This window comes from Netta rufina (genome assembly GCF_964035555.1).
Source record: "Netta rufina genome assembly, chromosome: 5".
Lineage (NCBI taxonomy): Eukaryota > Metazoa > Chordata > Aves > Anseriformes > Anatidae > Netta > Netta rufina.
In genome coordinates, this window is record NC_140128.1 from 3,147,335 (window position 1) to 3,168,310 (window position 20,976).

General features: G+C 37.3%; 1 protein-coding gene across 1 annotated transcript in view; it reads left to right on the forward strand.

Moving 5' to 3' along the window:
• Positions 1 to 1,694: 1,694 nt before the first annotated feature.
• Positions 1,695 to 20,976, forward strand: part of STK33 (serine/threonine kinase 33) — a gene marked incomplete at both ends in the record, with an annotated part of 29,223 nt that continues 9,941 nt past the window's right edge. The window contains one exon of the mRNA XM_084287241.1: positions 1,695 to 1,741. Within this exon, the coding sequence (XP_084143367.1) occupies positions 1,695 to 1,741 (47 nt within the window). The remainder of the gene's footprint in view (positions 1,742 to 20,976) is intronic.

The window sequence follows — 20,976 nt, forward strand, 5'->3', positions numbered from 1 at the left end:
CAGCACAGGCTGGATGGATCAGTAGACTCGTATGATGCAACAAACTACGTTTTTTTCATTAATCCCTTTGGACCAAGAGACACGGTGAGGCTACCTATTCCTCTCCGGTAAGGGAAGATTCACCCCCCTGTGGTAAAGTGATGTACAGATCTGGTACGTAGGCTGCTAGGTTGACTATCAGATATCAGAGCTGGTGCTTCCAAAACAAGGCAGTTGGCTCCCTCTGCTGATTTGCTACGTGATTATAGCTGTCTTAAGCAACAGGCGCTTTTCCTTTCGGTCCCAGAAGTTCCAGTATCGTTATGCCTTGTGTTTTTGATGTGGTTTCTTTCCCTGTGAAGTAGCTACCAAACTGTATGGTCCCCTCTAGCTTAAAAGCTGTACAGACCTTTACAAAGATTAATATACGTATTTATAGCAGAGAATCAAACTGTAATGTGGCAGCTGAGTATTCTAGGTAAGAACTACATAAAACCATAATTACACCCATCTGTTTCCCTTAAGTATCCTGTAGAAAACAGTTAGTGCTTATATATCTTTTGATAGCTCTCTCTCAATTTGGTACTTTGGGGAAAGAGGAAAATGAATTTTCACCTTTATTTTCTTCTAGAAAAAGATAGTGCTTAAATTCAAATATATGTGAGAACAAAGCTGAAAGTGTTTGTTAAATGAGCTTTATTTGTATATTGACAGTGTCAAAACATAGTAGAGTTTTCCAAAATTCTAACACTTATGCACCGAAAACAGAAAGAACAGACACAGTTTTAATGAAGCTGTGGCTATATAAATAGACATTAACAATAAATAAACACACAATATTTCTTAAAAATGCACAGAATTGCATCAAAGCTATTGGATATAAAACCAGCTTTCTAAATAACTGTAAACTGCATTGAGAAGATACACAAATAAGCCTTACTATTATGGCTGTTATGTGATCATTTATCTAGATTCACAACTGGGGTAAATCTGCGAAATGTGGGGCTTCAGTGAAGGACTTTGAAAGGCCATTTTCCAATGTGGCAGGACCGATGCAATGACTCTGACGTGTGTCTATAGCCCAAAAAGGAACTGACGTGAGACACTGTGAAAAAGGAAACTGGACTAAGGGAAATTGTCTACTTGTTTTTGTTTGTTTGTTTTACCACATATTGATAACCATTTTAGGCATGTTAGTGTTAGGATAGATTATATTGCACGCTTTTGAAAAGGGCAGCTTGTAATAATTTGACAATCTGGGCACAACCAAGTTACTTAAACCTAAGCTCCTAGTGTCTTTTGAAGTGTCCTCATGTATAGTATCACTTGGAAGTTACTGTGAAGTCTGAGTGATTTTTTTGAACACATTTGAAGGTACCTGAGACTTTCAACAGAAAAATGAAGGTAACATGCTCTGTCTCTCCTACAGATACCTGCTTTTGTCTTTCATATACGTATCTTTTGTGTCATGTACCTACATGCACCTTTCTCATTGCACAGTGATGAAAATTGCTGAGCATACACTCCAGCTGTGTGTTGACCATCAGTACTAGGCAGTATGGTCACTTCATCTGGGATCTTTCGGATTTGTGCAGTTTCCTAGAAAGCATCATATTAAACTCACAATTCCACCTGCAGTTGCCACTGGCTGTTGCCCTGTGTGTTCAAGTGAGTGATGTCCACCAGCTGTCACTTGGCAGGCTGCTGCAGGTTACATGGCACCAGTAGATGGAGCTAAAGGATCCCGATCACTAAAGAGACGGTAAAATTGATATAGAAGGTGCAGGCCAAAATTTTGCCTTTTTCATGTGCTGCTAATGTTTGCCCTCTGCTATGCCATTTTTATTTTTCCTCCTGAATTAGCGTGCATGGAGAAATTAATATAAGTGGAGCACGTTATAAGATCTGAGAAATCAGGTTGTCTAAAAAAAATTAGATGAGCGTTGCTGTGTGCCTCTGTCCAAATGATGCTTCCTGAATTTCACCCGTTGTCAGTGACACTGCAGCTCTAAATGTCACGTTGTCACTGTTATGGCAATTAGTTAAAGGTACCAGTGCTTTGTAAGCCTGTTAGGCTCTCTGCTGCGAAAGATGTAAAATTCCTGCATATCCGTAAATGGGCTCTTATTAGAAACATGCTACTGTAAGATAAACTGCATCATTTTAAATCTCTTGTAATTGTTTCCTCTGGTGCTGCTAATGATAGGGGAGACTGGTGTTACTTTATCTACTGCATATGTAATGCCATACCTGTCTGAGACAAAAATAACATTCTGCAGGCCCTAAGGAGACAAGCAGATATATTCACACACTGCGAGATAAATATTTAGATAAATAGAAATGATATCTGAAGCTATATCTAAAGCATTCCCATGGACTTTCCTTTAGTACATGCTTAGCTGTGCTTTGAACAGAATCCAGTTAAGTAGCACAGAGGAGTAAGAGCTTTCAAAAATTCCCTTCAGATAAAGACATTTATATGTCTCATGTCAAACATAATTTGACCTCAGGGGTTGCAACCTAGTCCTTAATAGGCATTTCTCACCCTTGAAAAAACAGCTGGCATTTGAAACAACGCCTTCTTTTGAGAACTTTGGCTTACTGTTATGGCATGAAGGTCAAGATTGTGTTGTACTCACTAAGAGGAGCACAGCAGCTTTCACAGTGATTCCTCACTTCTTATGTGGCTCTCCCTTGTATTTAACATTTCAAACTAAAAAGATGAAATGCAGCATGAAAAAGTGTTGTTTTCTGTGTGAGGCTTTGATTTATTTTATCTTTTATCCTTGTTGTCATATTACGGGAATATTGAATGCTTAATCTCATTTTAACTGATGCCTGTATTTGACAGGCATCAGTTGGTCAGACCAACTTGTGTTGGTCTTGAGTTTCCTGGCACGGTACGTAGACAATTTCAACTTGAACCTTTCAATGGAAGGAACGCTGACAATTTGGTGTGTCTCTTCTGTACAGGCTACCAAATGAAAAAAAAAACAAACAAACAATAAATGATGGACCCGTATGAGACTGTGATCAAGCCAGGCCAGCTCAACCCAGACACAATGAAGGCAAATTACAGCACAGGCAGGCTGGGAGCAACCACCAGAAGAGCTGGAAAAGGTTGTATTAAAACCTCTCAGATCTGAATAGAGGGATTACTCCTGGTTATAAAAAGAGTCCACACATTATAAGTGTGCAATTACTTCAGAAGAGCAATTCTGCTCTAATTGACCCAAAAAGGCAGTTAGCCACTCAGGCAGCTGGCTGGGGACAATGGGGCTGAAAAGAAAAGAAAAAAGAAAACAGCCCTGCATAAGATTAGATTACATTTTTTTATCACCCACATTAAAAAAAAACCTCCTGCCTTTACTCCAGGTGACTGCTGGGTGGCTGTTTGAGTTGTTCTTGACTTGCTTTCCTGGGGGTGGTGCAGCATGCCAGAAATAATGCGATTATTTGGCAACTGTGGATCAGAACGTAAATCTACAATGCAGGTATCTTAGAAGAGTCAGAGTTGCTCTTGATTCACAATCCACAGGTGTCAAACAGGCAATTTTTCTTCTGTAGCTGATTTTACGTATGACCTCTTCTACTGGAAGTAGACTGTCACAGACATACCTAAGTCTCTCTCACTTTAGGCTCCACTTGTTGTGATGTGTTTTTTCTAAGACTGAAACTGAAATCAGCTGGATAGGATGCCTGAAAGAATGAATATGATGGTTTAAGTAACTGGGGTCTTCCCAAGCTCTTAGGCTTGTCAGATATTGAGGAATTTAAATATATTATCTTAAAAAAATGAATGTATTTAAACTATTTGTTTGTTTGTTTTGTTTTGTCTGGAAGGCCTTGTTTTTGATTAAATAAGCCCTTGAGAAAGGTCTATAAGTATTTGTACCCTTTGTCATAGCTAGCAATTTAAATAGAAAGAGAACTGGAGGTACTGTGCCCAAGTTTTAGAGCAAGGTTGTAACTGGGTATTCCATGTTGAGGCTCACTACATGAAAGGAAAACTTCAGCACCCTGAAGAAAGGATAGCACAAGTGCTCCAATTTTGGTGGGAATGTCCTGAAATTGTACCGAAAGGCTTTCTTCCTAAGTTATTAGAGGAGCCAACTTCACTTGTTTTCAGATTATTGCAGGGCTGTCTGACAAACACATACCCATGTCTTTATGTCTAGGAACTGAGTAATTTTTATTCAGGATAAAAATAATGATTATACACGCATAATAAGGAATGTTTATTACTTTCTGTGGAGTAACTGATTCATATATTACGTTAGTCCTTAAGACCTCATTTACTAAATGGGGGGATATTTGAGGTCTAATATCAAACTTTCAAAGCAGCCTATCTATTTGAATAATATTGATTTCAGAGGCCTATTTAATACAGTGATAGCAACAGTTGTGGAGAACGTTCTCAAGCTTGGCTTTTAATTTTCTCCTCTGACTTTTTACTGAAGTCAGGAGGACTTGATACTTATTTCCGTGGGAAGCGTCAGACTCTTAAAAAAGTACCAAGGAGAAAAAGGCATCTGAGAAGTCCTCCTTGATTCCATTATATTTGATTTATAATTCAGCTACCTTTTAATATTATACATCTGCTTAAGTCCCTTTCTGCCCTAGCTATTTAGCATTCTACTTGCCCTGTCCCTTTATTTTTTCCAGTGTTAGGCTGTGACATTCAAGCTTTCAAACAGCGTACTGCCTGTGCTGAGAGACCCTCACTGAAACCCTTGTGTTACACACTGCTTAGCAATGCAGGAAATTGTTTTATTTCTCCAGAAACCTTATTATACCTTGTTTGTTTGCTTGCGTTGTGAAATGCAAGCAGGGGCACATTCTAACTTGCTGGGTCAACATGGATCCTCATCATGTACTACAACAGGAGAGACTGCTGAGGAAAGCTGCTACCACTCAGCATGAGCTAGGACTCCTCATCATTGTACTTTAGGTAGATTGTAGTAACCTCATATATGTATTTCATAATGTATAACAAACAAAGTAAAAGTGCTTTTAAAAAACAAAATCTTTTGCCTTTGTTTTTTACTGGAAAATCAAAGGCATTTCAATCAGGTACTTCAGACATACATGTATGTATCCACTAAAGTTAATTAATTAATTAATTAATTTATTTATTTATTTCTTCCCGAGGAGTATATTATTGGGAAACTCAGAAAAGGAAATAAATTGTGTTACTGCTTGGATGTAGCTTTTAATACTCTAATTCCCACAGGTGCTGCCTCCTGAGCTGAGAACTACCTGCAGGCATAGGTGTTGTGCACCCACTGGCTTTATTGGCTCTTCAACAGTTAGTAACTTTGCAGAAACAAGTGTAATTGGTTGAAATGAGATTACGTGTGATGTTCTTAACAACATGTTATCATTTAAGAATAGTTCTTTATATATATTAGAAATACCAATATTTGAGAACATTCTATTTTTCCTAAGATAAGCCTATCTGAGTCAGAATTCATATTATGCCAGCAATTAAGCTATTTGCTACAGGCAGGCCAGGCAGTAACTCTTAGAATTCAACTCCACAGAATTTCATGAACAGACAAGAATTTATGACTTTAAAATCCTGAGCCTGGATCCACCAGTCAGACGGAGCACATAGCTACCAAAGACCAACTGGAGATCACAGTGACAGTTACCTGGAACACGAGCTGCCCGCAGCAGGTGAGTGCCTCTTCACAGCAAGCCCATCCGAGATGCAGATGAGATTACTGGCCTGGGATGGCTGGCTCTGAGGTGTGGGGTGGTCGTGGGGGGCTGGGACAGCTCGTTAGTGAGGTGAGGAGGACATGGGTCCCGTGGGCATTCAGTGGGGCAGCCACTGCATCGCTTCTGCCATGCAGTCACTACAGGCCCCGCCATTTTGTGCTGCTCTGCCATTTTGTTCCCTGCGCATGGGCAGGCAGCCGAGTGAAGGCTGGGGCAGCCCTGTTGCCTCGCTGAGGGCACTGAAGTTTTTCCTAGCCGAATCTTTCCTTAAATAACTTAAGGGAGAAAGCGTTTTAGTCCTTTGTGCCTAGGGAAGATTTCCTTGCATTGCGCATGCAGATGCTCACCAGTGCATGCATCAGCAAAACCATGCAGGCTGCCGAGTGCACGTGTGAAAATTCATAGCTCTGTGGCTTCCACCTGCTAGTGGGGAAGCACAGGCGTGCACAGACTTCCCTGATGCTGCTGGAACCACAATCCACGGCTGCTGTGGTCCAGTCGGAGGGAGAGATGTTAGGCTGAAGAAGAGGGAAAAGCATACAAGCCTTTCCCTCTGAGGGAGAAACAGAGGAGCCTTGGTTCTGCTGCTGGCATGCTGGGAGAGGCTGCATGGGGCCATGCTGTGCTTTCCCTCCATGCCTGTGTGGCGAGGCAGCCTCCTCAGAGGGGCTTTGGCCCCTTGGGCTCACAGAGCAAGCACACACAGCTTGTAGCTCCCCTTGTTGTGCAGGAGTTTGTTCATTTTTTCACAACGCTGAGTTTATTTACATGTCAAATCCAATCTGTACGTGTAGCAGAATTTATTTTAAATGAGTTGAATATTACAAAGTTCATTTATTTTAAAATGAGTAAATTTTCACAGTCTAGATTTTTCTGACATAGCAGCCAGAGACTAGTATTTTTTTCCATATTTAACAGTATGTCTGTTTTTATTACAAACTGAATTTGCCATAAATTACATGGTTTAATTTTGATATTAAAACTATTCTTAGGTTGCGATAATTGTTAACTTCCTCTGTTTGCCCACAGTATTCCAGTTTATCCAGAGATTAGGGAAAAAATCATTTAAGAGTTATTCTACTGAAATAGAGTTTGTTGGTGATACTAAATGCCAGTTTACTAAATCAAGCCATAAATACGTCCTTCAGCTTCACTGCTACTTTTTTTTCCTCTTTCCCAATAGCATGGTCATGTCCTTGTTATATCTCAATACAAACATTCAAATTCTTTGATCATATCTACTTCAAAATTGTTTAGACCCTGATCCTATGACCTATTCTTTACATAGAAGTTGTCTTTTATATTATTCATACAAACACAGAAGTAATGCCTTACAACTAGTTTATTTTGGCATTGGCAGAGGGGTTAGCGATTGGATGTAATTTTTCAGAGCTCTGATACTATTCATAGCAACACAATTTTGTAAAAAACAACAATAACAACAACAACAACCCTACTGAAGAACACATTCATTTCTGTAATGATGTCACACAAAAGACATACAGTGAGCAGGTAAGGTTGTATTTGGCTGTTTTCCAACATTATTACCAGAGACGTGGAGGATATGGGGATTTGTGTTGGTGTGGCAGTGATTCTAAACATCCATCTGCCACCCCTAGCCCCTAGAAGCCATTAATTTATTTCATGTTGGGTCAGGTGTAGAAGTTGCAGAGGGTGTTCAACACATTTGGTGGTTTGAAAAGAACTAGGTAAAATGAAGTATAATTATTAGATGTAGATAGAATTAGAGTAAAAAGCTTTTAACTGCTTTCCAGGAGGACTCACAAGCTCAGACATGCCTGATCTATTTCTACCCAAGTCTCTTCACAGTCTTTTTCTGATTCATTTGGGAAGCTTCCTTATCGGTGCATTGCTCAGTACGGGGTATGCCATCTGCATATTATTGTAAATTAGAAGATTCATCCATCTACTATCTTAGATGAGTACGGCTTTCCTGCAGGAATTTGTTAAATTGTATAAATTTAATTCTCATATCCCTTCTGGAATATTGAACAAAACTCATTTTATGACTGCAGGGTTTTAAAGCAGAAGGGGCAGTAAACTAATATAATTAATCATTGTGTCATTGCTACAGAATAATGGACTAATTCTCTTCCTAATTTCCAGTTACTTATCATTTCAAATCTCACAGGGAAAGCAACACAGTATAGAAGCAACAAGGAACAGCCAATTAAATAAAGTGTTTTGTTTCATCATCTTAAGCAGGTGCTGCAGAACTAGGGAAGCTCTGTTTGTGATTTATTAGTTACATTTATTCTTTGAGTTTTCAAATGCAGTTAAGTATTTCATTGTACCATTTTGCATGGAAAAAATAATGTATTTCTCCATATTGATATGTATTTTATGTATTGAATTTGCCTTTAAAAAAAATATGTATACAGAATAATTGGCTTGAGCTAAAATGAACAAAACAAACCATCTAAAGTTCTTTTCAGCTGACAGAACTTTTCTTTTTAAAGTCAGCTGTGAAGAAATCAAGAACTCCTTCAATTACAGTTCAGTTTTAATGCAACAAACCATCCTAACTCAGGCCACTTAAATTAAATACTTATGTTTTACTTGCAAGACTTCTTTGCATCTTTACTTCTCCACAGATTTCAACTTTGCCAATAGAGGTTGGTGACTGTGTTCTTACATACATTTTACACCTAACTAGTACCCATCTCTCATTTTGGAGCAAAACTGTAGGCTATCCTAATTCTGGATGGTTGGCTTTGCAAGTTCAAGTTTAGATTGGAACAGTAATGACCAACTTATCTTTCCTACTGGGATTGAATTCTGGATACTTGCCCAGAGATTCAGCCTTCTCCTGCTAGAATTAAGGGAAGAATATTAAGAGGATAAAAGAGAGTGAAAGGAATGAAGCAGTAGGAAAATTTGTTTAGAGATAGCTAAGGAAGAAGCTGAAAAAAAAATAACTGGAAAGACTGGAACCTGTGAGGCTGTAGCTGAGTGCAGAACGAGATAAAGTAAAGGCAGGGTGAGAGTGCAGCAGGGTGCTCGATGGGAACAGAGGGGTGTTGTTGGACACACCAGATCAGGCTCCATGGGATAGGGACAGTGTGACGAGGGGAGGGCTAGTGGTATCTTGACAGGATGGAGCTCCTCTTGCTGCCTTAGAGAGTTCTGTGTCATTTCTAGCTGCAAGTTGGAAAGCATTTAACAGCTGAGCTTTCAACTAAAAATTCTCATTAAGGTGAGGACCAGTAACGATCTGAAAAGTTAGAAGAAAACCAGTAAACCGTCTGGCATTTTTCCCCACTGGTTTTCTTCGAAGTGGGGTTAATGGAGCTGAACCTAGAGGAGGTACTGACTTGAATGATTATTCTTTTTCTTGAACAAGCGTTCAGTATGAGTTGTTACTTCAAAGTTTTGTTAAACTGTAGCAACTTCAGACACTTCTGAACCCAAATTAGAACCTAAAAGGATAATTAGCATGTTTGACTGTATTGAAATGTTATAGTTTTAGTATCAGTTTTGGGCAGTACTGCTGTCTGCATTCTCCAGGTCAATCCCACTGCACATTTATCCTGCCCAGAGTCTTTCCAGCCTCCTGTTTTGAATCAGGCAGTGCTACAGGTTGTAGAGGACCTTTCAGCGGTATGCTGGAGAAAATCAGCAGGGTTTAGACTGCTTGAGTGGCATTGATCAAAGTTGTCTTTTTTTGGGATTTCTCAGGTAGTGCTTATGTCCTTGTGAGGAACTTCCTAAAAGGTACAGAGGAATGACCTGCTTGTCTGTCAGAGGCAAGGGAGAAAGTTTCTGCATGGTCTGTTATGCTGGTAAGGCAGCTGTCCTCTGTCCCTCACTGTCAGAGGAGCACTGCTGTGACAAGCCATTCAGGAAAACAACAACAACAACAAAACAACAAAGTAATGGGGATTGTGCAGGTTTTCATCTGGAACCGGCTTCAGGCATTTGAAATGTTTTAGTGAAAATGCTGGGAAATTCATATAGAAATTACCATGCAACAGTCAGTTCGTGCCAGTTATGTTGTTAGTAAAATGAAATGCTGTACAAGCAAGCTTTTTGAGTTTGATTTTTATTTCACTCTGTCTGGAGAACATGGTGTCAAGTGCCCATTTTTTGTTTTAAGAATAGCCTTGAAGACTTGATTGCTCTTTGATCCTAATGTTGTGTTGAAGGTAGTTCAAAGTTATAAGGAGTTATGTATGCTGTATCTTAATGAAATGCTTGTCTGAAATTGTACTGATAGCCTGCTGTGAAAAAATCAATTTGCCATCAGCAAACTGAATGTACTTGATGCTCAATTTAGTTCACCCAAGTATTTCATGTTCTTTCCCTATAGTAAAACAAAAGGGTCCTGAGAATTAATTACAGCACTAGCATCTGCTCATGGCAGCTTTGCTGATAGACTTTGTAGAATAAGATAGTTAAGGAGTGAGTGAGATGGAGTGTAAAGTTTTTACCAGCACCATTCCTTATGCAGATATCTTTTAAATGACAGGCCTCTTTTGTGATTCCTGTACGTGTTTTTTACTTCTTGCACTAGATTACCCAGTCATGTATAAAACCAGAAAATACCAATCACTTCAAAATAATTGGTTATACTTTTTTTTTTTTTTTTTGTGGTGCTTATTTCTATAACTATTTTTGGCCGCACGTTAGAGTGTTGGTTATCCAAATACTGCTAACATTTCTTCTTAAAAATAAATGCCAATATTTTTATTTTTTTTTTGGGGGGGGGGGGGAGGGGGGGAGAGGGTCAACAGACAAATGAGAAGTTTGCTGAAATGACAGGTTTGTGAGATTCCTGATGTTGAATCTTGTATTAGAGTAATTCCAGCCTGCTGTGCCAAGTACACCGTGGAACAACCTTGAGTGCTGGACAGGCATATTTTTGTGTTGTGCAAAATCTCCTCTGACAGTTTTGTGTTTCTTAGCAATGGAAATGTTACTTTGCTAACATGCCACTCTAAACTGAGGTTTTATTGGCATCAAACGTAGATGCAAGATGCAGCAAAAGCCCACAAAATAGTGGTAATTTTGTCTTTGATATTCTGTAATTTCACATCTTAATGCTTATTCAGGTAAATAATTCTCTACTCGAAGTAAAAGTAGAAATTGTGTCCTGTTTTTGCTGAAAGATCACAACGTATAAATTACCTTTCTTGGGATGCCTGAGAAAGCATAATCTCCCAAACCCAAGAGATACTTGTTATTCTTAAATTCTCTATGATTTCTGTCATGTTGGATTTGAAAGGCGTTCATCCATATCACTAGTTTGGAAGGGATCTTCTTAGATTTCTGTGGGAGTGTGCCTCAAATTTGGCCTTGACATGAATGATCGCGATACCAGTCATGGTAATAGGCTTATTTTTTGCTTGCACTGGAAAACAATTTCAGTTCATATAACAAAAAAGATTGATGAAGAGAGAGCAGGTCCATTGTCTTCAATAACTTGTTACTTGAAAAAGGAAAATGATGACCGTGACTACTGAGAATTCCTGATGTTTTTAGTATTTGTTTCATATTTTCTGACAAGCTATAAGCACAAATGGAAAAATGGCAGTTGGCATTCACCTGTATGAATGTGTAATATATACTTGATGACTTCAGAAAATTGGCTGGTGGTCCATTATTTGCTTGTACATGTTGAATGATAAGTCATTATCCAAAGACATACAATCCAAACTCTCATTAGATAAAGCTTTTTCTTCTTGAAGACACTTGAATATTCTTTATTATACCATTTGTTAATTTTATGCTTTTCTCTATATATACAACATTATCTTCAATGCTTCAGCTTTTATATTGAATGCAATTCTTAATTTTATGTCCATTAGGTTGCCATATTCCAATACTTTTAACTATTAAACTTTAAAAATAATAATAATAATAATACATCTGACTAGTGCCAGCCAGTCCTTCAACAGTGATAGTTAATACTGAAGTGAAAAGGAAAATATCTAAATTATTTATTTCATAAATTAATACTCTTATAAAATTGTAGTAGCATAGTGTGACACTTAATGTCCACAGCTGTATACCTTATTTTATCAACTAAAATTTTAACTAAATGAGGATTGAAAGAAAGGGTCTTCATTTCATCTTGGTCACTTGAGAAGTATTTCTGTTTTCTGTGCGTGCTTTACTAGAACATCATGTGGCATAGAATCTATAACTATGCATTTATGACAGTTTTTGAAGGAATGTGTTCATTGATACTCTTCCAGAGCAAACACATCCTCTAAATAATACCTATTTTGGTAAATACTTTGAATGGTTCTTGAGTATGTCTAGAGAAACACTTGAAAAGAAAAGATGGTCTAAGTGAAACAAAAGCACTACTAAACTATCAGTAGCCCTGGCAGTAAAGGAGCAGTATATCTGTATCTCATAACTGGGCTGCACAACCCCATCCTTTTCTGTTTGTCAAAAACGCACTGCAATTGTGTAAACAAGGAGGGAATAAACTGGCTTAAAACCTTTTCCTAAAAACTGGATTAATCATGTTCTTCAACCTCAAATCTGAGAGTGTTTGCTCATCGTATGGGGGTAGTATTAGTGAAATTAGTAGATTATTGAAATCATTGTGCTCTCCCCATTACCCCCCAGTTTGAACATATTTAATTGGTGAATATCATAAATACACAGTTTATGATGGAACAAAGGTATTTTTGTTATTTAAGCTTCTTAAGCATTTAACATGTATGGACTGTTGTATGTTGTTAGTCAAAATAGTCAATCTATTTTGAACAGAAAATTCTGTTGTCCTTCAGAAAACAGTTTCTTATATATTATTGTTTTATGAAAATAGCTTAATATTATGAAATGTTTACTACCTTACTTTTTCTTACAGAAGTAGTTTCTATCTATGTTGTGTACATGTGGAAAGAGTAGGCTGAACATGGAAAAAGTTTTTATAGTCTGTTATTAATTTTATTTTATCATCATTTTGGATCTACTGAGGAAAAAAAACATAATTAGGAAAAAAGTCTCGTATTTCTGTGTAAAAAATATTTATTAAAATAGCTGGTAGGAATGTGATTCCTTTAGATATGGTGATAGTAGATAGGGACTCAGGTGAATTGAAAAGTAGTGGGTTTTATGGTTCTTGAATATAAGTCACAGCAGGATATGTGATTTATATGTTGTTTAACAGTATTGAGAGGAGGGGAAATAGATGCACCATGTTTTTATTATTCTGAATTTTTATGGCACATGATAATTGTTACCTTGAAAATGGTCAGGATATGTTTTGCATAAGCTGTAGACACTGGAAACTACTTTTTTGTGTGTGTTAGGTTTAGTCTAGGAGGCGTGTAAAAATCTTGTGGTTTTCATTCCTTGTATTTATGTGAGAAGGAATTGCCAGAAAGAAGTACTTATTGGAGTACTTCAACAGAAAAGAAATGGAAACTTCTGTGCTTTGAATTTCATAACAAAGGAAATCAATTTAGTATGCCTTTCTTTGGTGTGGGAAAGTCATTCCTGATAGTTTTATATTTTGTACATTTGGGGAGAAAAACTGTAAGTTTTGTACTCATTTACTTAATTTCTCTAAATGTTGAAATGTTTTCATCTGGAGAAGCAGCATATGATCAGCAATAGCTAAACTGCTGCTCTTATGCATTAATACTCTGAAGAATATCGAGGAGCTCCAAGAGCAATAGGATCCCCATCACCAACAAGAAGAGACACCTGCTCCCAGAAGCTCTCAATGAAATACCAAAAGGGTATACATAAAGGGTATTGAAACAGCATATAGCTGTGATTACTGTAATTTGGTTATATATAGTTTTAAATATGAAAAATGAAGGAAGTAGAAGCCTTGACAGAGAATAGTAGGAAGGGAAATTTTATTTAATAATAATTTGTTGTTGCAGGAGTGCTGAATATGCTTTCCTTTTCCTGTGGTCCATTATAGTTGATAGTGTTGCTTAATTTAGTTAATTTCTGCATCAGAAGCTCTATTTGTTATGGGATTTGGGAAACACTGTCTGACTTATAGGGTATATTTTAGCACGTGGATCAGATTGTCTTGTGGACATTTTTCAAAGTAAGCATCCTTTGTATGGTTGCATGCCACTGCATGAAACTGAACTTTATGTTTGATCAGATAGTCCTAGGTATAAGCTCCAGCGAAGAGGTGATGGAACTATTATCTTTCCTCATGTTTAATGTCAATAATATTTTGCTAGAAATACCTCCTATTTAACATATGTTTAACATGTATTAAGGATGTTCCCATAGTTTATTTTTGAAACCACCTAATTGTCCTGACTGGTTCCTTATTATATATATTTTTGTTTATCTCAGTGGCAAAAAGTGTTTTCTTTCACCTTTCAGTGATCATTACTCATCTTTCCAAAGTCTACAAGAGCTAGATTTCACATTGCAAGTCTCAGCTTCCTTCATAGTAGTAAAAAGTTTTCAAGTGCATCTTCAGAATACTTTGGGGATGTAACTCATGTGCATAGTAAAAATAACATAAAATAAAAATCGATAGAGGTCCTTCTTTTGAAAGAAATGGCTGGACACAGTAGGGCAATTGCATACATAATAATAAAACCAAACAAAAACCAAACCACCTTCTTTCTTCTCTGTTCTCGTGCTAGTCCAGCTTATAAGTTTGGCAGGTGTTAATTTTTTCTGGATAAATATTCATCAGACTTAGACTGAGGTCACAGGGCTGCTGGTGTTTCTTTAATCCTTCTGTACAGAAAGACCAACCAAATGGATTTCAGTTTGTTGTTGTTTGCTGCTTTTCTGCTGCCAAAGGTAGGAAATTAATGTAGAACAAACCTTAATAAACCAGGGGCTTGTAGTTTATTGGAGGCTGTTTGAGTGCCACAGGTCAGTGGCTAAGAAATTTATTTATGTAAGAGAATGCATTTTCCCTTCCTTCCTTTCTCTCAATTATTCTTTGTTTTAACTGAGAAAACAATTTCATATTCATTATATAGGAGTCTGTGAAATTTCTGAAATGTTTTCTGTCATTATCAGAAAACTTTTAGGGGTCTTCAGGTTGAAGAAGTTTGGAACTAGTGCATTAAATTTAAAGGTTGGTAGGCAGTCTTTAAAAACAAATATAGAAAGGTGTGTTGGCTGGGCAAAGTAAAGTAACTGTAAGAATTAATTTTTACTCTTGACATTTCTATTCAGTAAATACAATTTTACAACAGTGCATATAATTCATATTCCTCTGTTTGTATTCTTAAATCCTGATAGGTTTCTAGTTTTATGACTGTTCGAATTGCATGTCGATGACAGTATAAAAATGAATGACATTTAATTTAGTACCACTGAGTTTTCATTTTCAAGAAAGATCTAAGTAAAATGCAAGAGTGTGATATATTATACTCTGGAAGATCCTCAGAGTGGTTTTCTGTAGACTTTTCCCCCCTCCAGAGAGCCAATCTTGGGAATTACGGTTGATATTTTGAACTTTTTTTGCATAAAGTAGTTAGCATGTGTTTGTGTGCACACAGCAGTGGGTGTTCCTTTTAAATTTCTTTTTATTTAATGTAAAAGAAAAATTGGTATCTTCCCAGGCAAGGTAACAAGGTATAGAATTAAGGCATGCGTTTATAAAGTAAAATTGAAACAAGACAGCAGAGCTGACATTAGATCGTGAGAGAAAGGCATGTTTGGTTGCTCATCTTTTTCCTCTTTATTATAATGACTTCATTTGTGACTTTGCTTTAGAATGTGTCTTATTGTCATCTAAGAAATCCTTGTGTAATTTACGATTAATTTTTAATTAGTGCTGCCTGCATTCTGTGCATTATTTACAGACACAGTAAGATCTATAATTATTGGGGTAAAGAAAAAAAGTGATAAAATTTATATAACTTTTAAAATTCAAATCTTTAGGGCATAAGTATTGGATGACAATGGTTTTGATAAGCGTGAGACAGGTACAAGGCTGGCTTTGCAGGTTAAGGTAGCCATATACATGTTCAGAGATTTCATTTTGTTAAAATGTTGGTACTGAGAATACTGAGCATTAGCACATAGAATACCAAGTGATTTTCTGCAATCATGTCTAAAGCAATTTGTCTTTTATATTTAGTAGATAAGTGGAGTTGGAAGAATGTGGAACTAGATACCATGACTTGTAAATTGATTTGTATCTAAAAGGTAAAATCAGTAAATGCTTGATTTTACGGGGGAAATATTGATGATCTAAGAATATGAATTCTGACATGCCTTTGTACAGTGGCCTCCAGTTTTCATCTGAGTATTTTTTATAAGAGATAGGCCAGTCCCATCTAGGCTATTAAAGAAAATGTAGAATAAAAATGCCACCTTGTGGGTGAAATAAATGATGCAGTAGGCACAGTTCAAAAGAACTAGTTTGCCAGATAGATAATGTGCATTTGTAACTTGTTGCTAGAATTTTAGCTTATGTCTTCTTACACATTTACAATTATTTGGGGGGTTTATGTTCTGCAGATTTTCATGAAGTATCTAAGCAACTGCAGTTAGGCCATTTGGTCTTAAATGTTAAATGACGGCTAAAAATCTTAAAATGTATTTTCATTCACGGTACTAATCACCACATAATTTTGGCATCAGGTTCAATGTATTGTTCTTAAAGTGCTGAAGCACAATTTTAATTCAGATGTCCTAAGCTGAATGGGCAACCAAAATTCATGGTTTTGTAGCTATTCTTTGCATGAAGACAGAATGATGATGCATTTGGTTTTCTGTGCTGGAATTCTTCTCATTACATATCCAGATTAGTGTGTTACGTGTATTTACCTGTCCTAGCTGCACATCATGGATTTCTTACAGTAGTCAGAGGAAAACCAGGGGTCTACAGACAATGGTGCCAGGGTTTTTAATCATCCCTGTCCGCCAAAGAATGGGGACATCATGGTATGCAGGAGAGAGTGCTTATCCCTCAGCTTGGCCCCTGGCTCTGTGGCCTTAGTAATCTAAGTAGTAAATGTGTTTTTATTGTCATAGCTGTTTTTCTTGTGGTTTTCTGCTGCCCAAATTTCAGAGAGAAAGATATCCAGTAATATGATATACAATTCTTTTTGACTTAGTCAATGGAGAGTGAAATAAATAAAGTACTCTACATTTCCACTGGACCATAGAGTAATAGACTTGTGCCAAATAGATAATAGGGCCCTAGCTTGATGTGTTTATAATCTCAGTGCACAAAGGAAAAAAGTTCTGCATGAACACAGCACGTGATTAAGAGGGGTCTTGTGACTGCAATCCTGTTACTCCATGGAGTAGGCTAGATGTTTCCTGGAAAGAGACAGTAGTGTTTTGATTCTGGTCTTCATCTTAGAGTATTCAAAGGAGGTCTTACTGGTAGCATTCTTTCAAAACTGAGTTTAACATATTTTATTTTTTTAGATTCTTCATAGATTTTTTTTTTTTCTTAGAGATTTTGTGCCTAAGATTGTATTCCATTTAAAATATATCGTGTACACCGCTGTCTATTGGAAACCAGGTTGCTAAGCTTGAAGAGCCTGTAAAGCAAAGGTCAAAAAATCAGGAAAAAAAAACTATGCACATACAAAAGTGCCATTATTAGAAGCTGCTTTCATCTGTCTCAGCTTCATGTAAAACAAATGTAGTACTTGGGTCTTTCTGCTGCTTTGCAGTATCTATGAGCAAAATCATGTGCCTTTGGCTATGGAGTCTTTCTTGCTGATTGGTCTGTACATGTAGGTTCCAGGAGAACTGATAACAAAACCTGTATAAATATCTAAGCAGGTTTCTTTTCCATGGCTAACTTTACGTCAAATTAGGCGAAGGCTAATTTTTGTTTGCTTCCTTTAGTATGGACATCTGGAGTAATGCAGATGGGAGTTCTGCTCTGCAGTTGAGCAATTCATAGCTTGCAATTGCTTTCCCCATGGCCAGCCTCTCAGGTTATTTTATAGAGGACTGGTTTTGCTGTTAGGCAAGTGGTGGGAATAGAGCTCCTTTATTTCAGAGATGGAGAGGTAGCAGAATTCCCACCCGTTGCCACCGTGGGCTGCCGGGCAGGCTGTGGGGTCGGTATAATGCCAGCTCTTCCCTGCGTGCCCTGAAATGCCGAGCGGGGATGAGGCTGCCTGACCTGCTTGGCTCTGGTCTCCCCTTAGGGCTGAACAGTAGTGTCATGGGTTTCTTGGCTGATGGTGACCATAAAAGGTCAGATGTTTAAACAACTCTACTGCAGCATGTTAAAAAAAAGTCCTAGTCTGAACATGTTTTAGTCTGTTCTGTTATACTTTCACTGGTTTGTGTACCATTGGGAAATAATCGCTCTAGGATCAGCCAAGGGCATAGGTAAATACTCTTGTAATAACCATTCAGATGCAGTTTTTTTGGGTATGGTTCTGCACATCTTTTAAGCATGCCATGCTCTTTGATGTATAACCCCTTAACTTATTATTACTGGGGTGTTTATGTGTATTTAAACAGAAATGTAGTGCAAGTAAATACTGTCTTATTTACTGGTTCAAAAAGATTTTACTGAGCTGTTTCTGAAGTCCTATGAGAGTGCCTTTGTTATGAAAGATTTGTCTTCTCTATTGACAGCTTAGTGTTCTGATCTTAATACTTCTTTGCCCGCTATTCACAAATTACAGGGTATACAAAACATACTCTGAAACTCATTCAAACCTTTAAAACTTATTATGTCTAGGAGAGACAGATTTAAGATTACTGAGGTTTCTGGTTGAAGTACTTCAAGCAGAAATCCATACTCCATTAGGTTTTCTAACACGATGTGACCTTAATTTTCCAGGTACTTTGCACTTTAAATTGAAGATAGTATTTTAATAGTATTTAAGTCTCCCAAAGAATCTTGTAATATGTTAGGCTTAAGCTGTGAAATATTTGAACAAAAATATAAGTAATTTCGATATTTTTAATGTATATCAACATAAGGATATGCATCAAATAATAAGTTGAAATAGGTGATAAAAATTGTTTGGTGTATGTTCTAGTAAGGTTGTGTGTGTGCATACAGTCAGCCATATTTCTTGAATGAAAGTCTTTCTTTGCATTTGTTTATTTTAGGCAAAGTAGTTTCCAGTGCTTTGAACTTAGGGATTTGTCTCTTACATTGCAGTGTACGTCAAATGAAAGTCTACCTAGACAAGAACCGTGAGGTTGTGATCCCATCTGAGGAGATTTCAAGTTACAGAGCTGTGTTGACTTGCTTGTAGAAAAAGCTGAAGAATTGTTTTAAAAATAATTATAGGAGAAGATAGGTGAGAAACTTTTGTTTTCTTGCTAATAAATGTTAAAAGGAATCTAACGTTATCAACAGGTAGTGTTGTGCCCAGCTCCACTGGATGTTAGAACTTGACCTAATAAACTGCAGCAATGGTTTGTGGAAGCTTCTGATTTCCCTCCCTCTGATGTAATCCTTGAACAGTCAAATAGTTATGCAGTACGACAGATGTAAAGCACATCTTTTTTAAGAATCTTAAAAAAATAATAAAAAAAAAGTGAGAACAACATGTAATTGAAATGTAACAGCGCTTACACTGGATGTGCAATTATATATATTTAGATGCATATTTGTACAATTTGTAAGTGTGTATCTGATGGATACCCTGGGAGTTTTTTGTCTAAAAATCATGTTTTATTCATATATACCAGAAGTGTCAATTGCTAGGTTTTCTGTAACTGTCTGCAACACTGATTGTTACTGTATACTGTAACAACTTAACATAGATTGCCTTATTTAAAGACTTCCATTACTTTGCCGGTAGAAACAAAATATTATTTAATGGCATGTCCTTTTTGCATGCTTGTGTGCTGATAACTGCCTAGCAGATTATATGAGTGTTACAATGTCAAGCAGAATTGCTTGAGATGTGTGTATTAATACTGAGGCATTTTTCAGTCACAGCTTCAGGTTGGGTATTCTAGTTACTGAGTACAGGAAGGAATTTTAAACACAACTCAGCAGGCAACGATTAATTAAATTTTGCTTGTCTGAACTGTTATATTCTTGTTCTGTTATATTCTTGTTCTTAGCTGCCAAACATTGAGATTTCCCCATGTATTTCATTAGTTGTTTCCCAGTCCCTTGGGCTTATCCGTATATCTGATATACTTCTCTGAGTTTTTCAAATGTATTGATAGTGGCTACTTAATTTGGTCTTACTGGCTGATGCAGTTTTGGTCGAGTCAGAATAAATTCCTTTAGCTGACAAGACTTTCAATTCTGATTTTCAAGCATCGCAGGCTGCCTTGGCACTTGGCGAGTGTGAATAATCACCTTGTATTCCTGCAGAACGTGGAGGAGAACAATGTGAGTGCAGAATGGCAGCTAGGTATCTTGAATAAGAGCTATGAAAAATTAAGTCTCTGTGAAAAATTAAGTCCCTTTTTTGTTTATGCTTCTGGACTCCATTTTGTTAAAAGCTACTAACTTGACCTCTGCTTTGCTGAATTTTACAAACCAGTAGCTGTGAGTAATAAAGTGTATATTCACAGATATTATTTTCAGCTAGAAGGCTGCAAAGTTTGGTATCTACTAACTCAGAATAATTATGCAAGCATCCTGGTACTCTGAAATGCAAAGAGAAGGGGTTTAAGAAGATGTCAGATAGAAAATTGCAGTCAAAGTATGAAAAGATTAAAAATACAAACCAAATTCAGGCGTTGGTTGTATTAAGGAAAACAAAGCTGTAGTAATGGTTGAGTTCAAAGGAAGTGAAGGGCAAAGGCAGAAATGGCTTTGCATCCTGACAGTTTGAACTAGTAATTTTGTTGTAGTCAGCTAACAAAATGAATATTAAAACAGCCTCTAATGTTTGGTTCATATGTGAGTGAATTGGTCGTTATCTCTGTGTGGGTGATAGAGACCTGAAAGGTCTTTTTGGGATATCTGAAAGTACCATGTTCATACCTTAACACATCAGTTTATGTCCAGAAGTTTTTGAAGTCGGGATTATTGCAGTCCAATTAGTCTTTACTGAGACAAGCTTCCCTCTGAATTTAGAAGGACAAATGTGTTTTCACAGCGTATTGTCACTGGGAACTATGTAAAATCACAGCCACTTCTTCTGCAGTTTGCAGAATCACGTTATCATAGAATGGTTTGGATTGGAAAGGACCTTAAAGCCCACCCAGTGCCAATCCCCTGCCTTGGGCAGGGACACCTCCCACCAGCCCAGGCTTCCCAAAGCCCCATCCAGCCTGGCCTTGAACACCTCCAGGGATGGGGCATCCACAGCTTCTCTGGGCAGCCTGTGCCAGTGCCTCACCACCCTCTGAGTGAAGAACTTCTTCCTAATGTCTGATCTAAATCTCCCC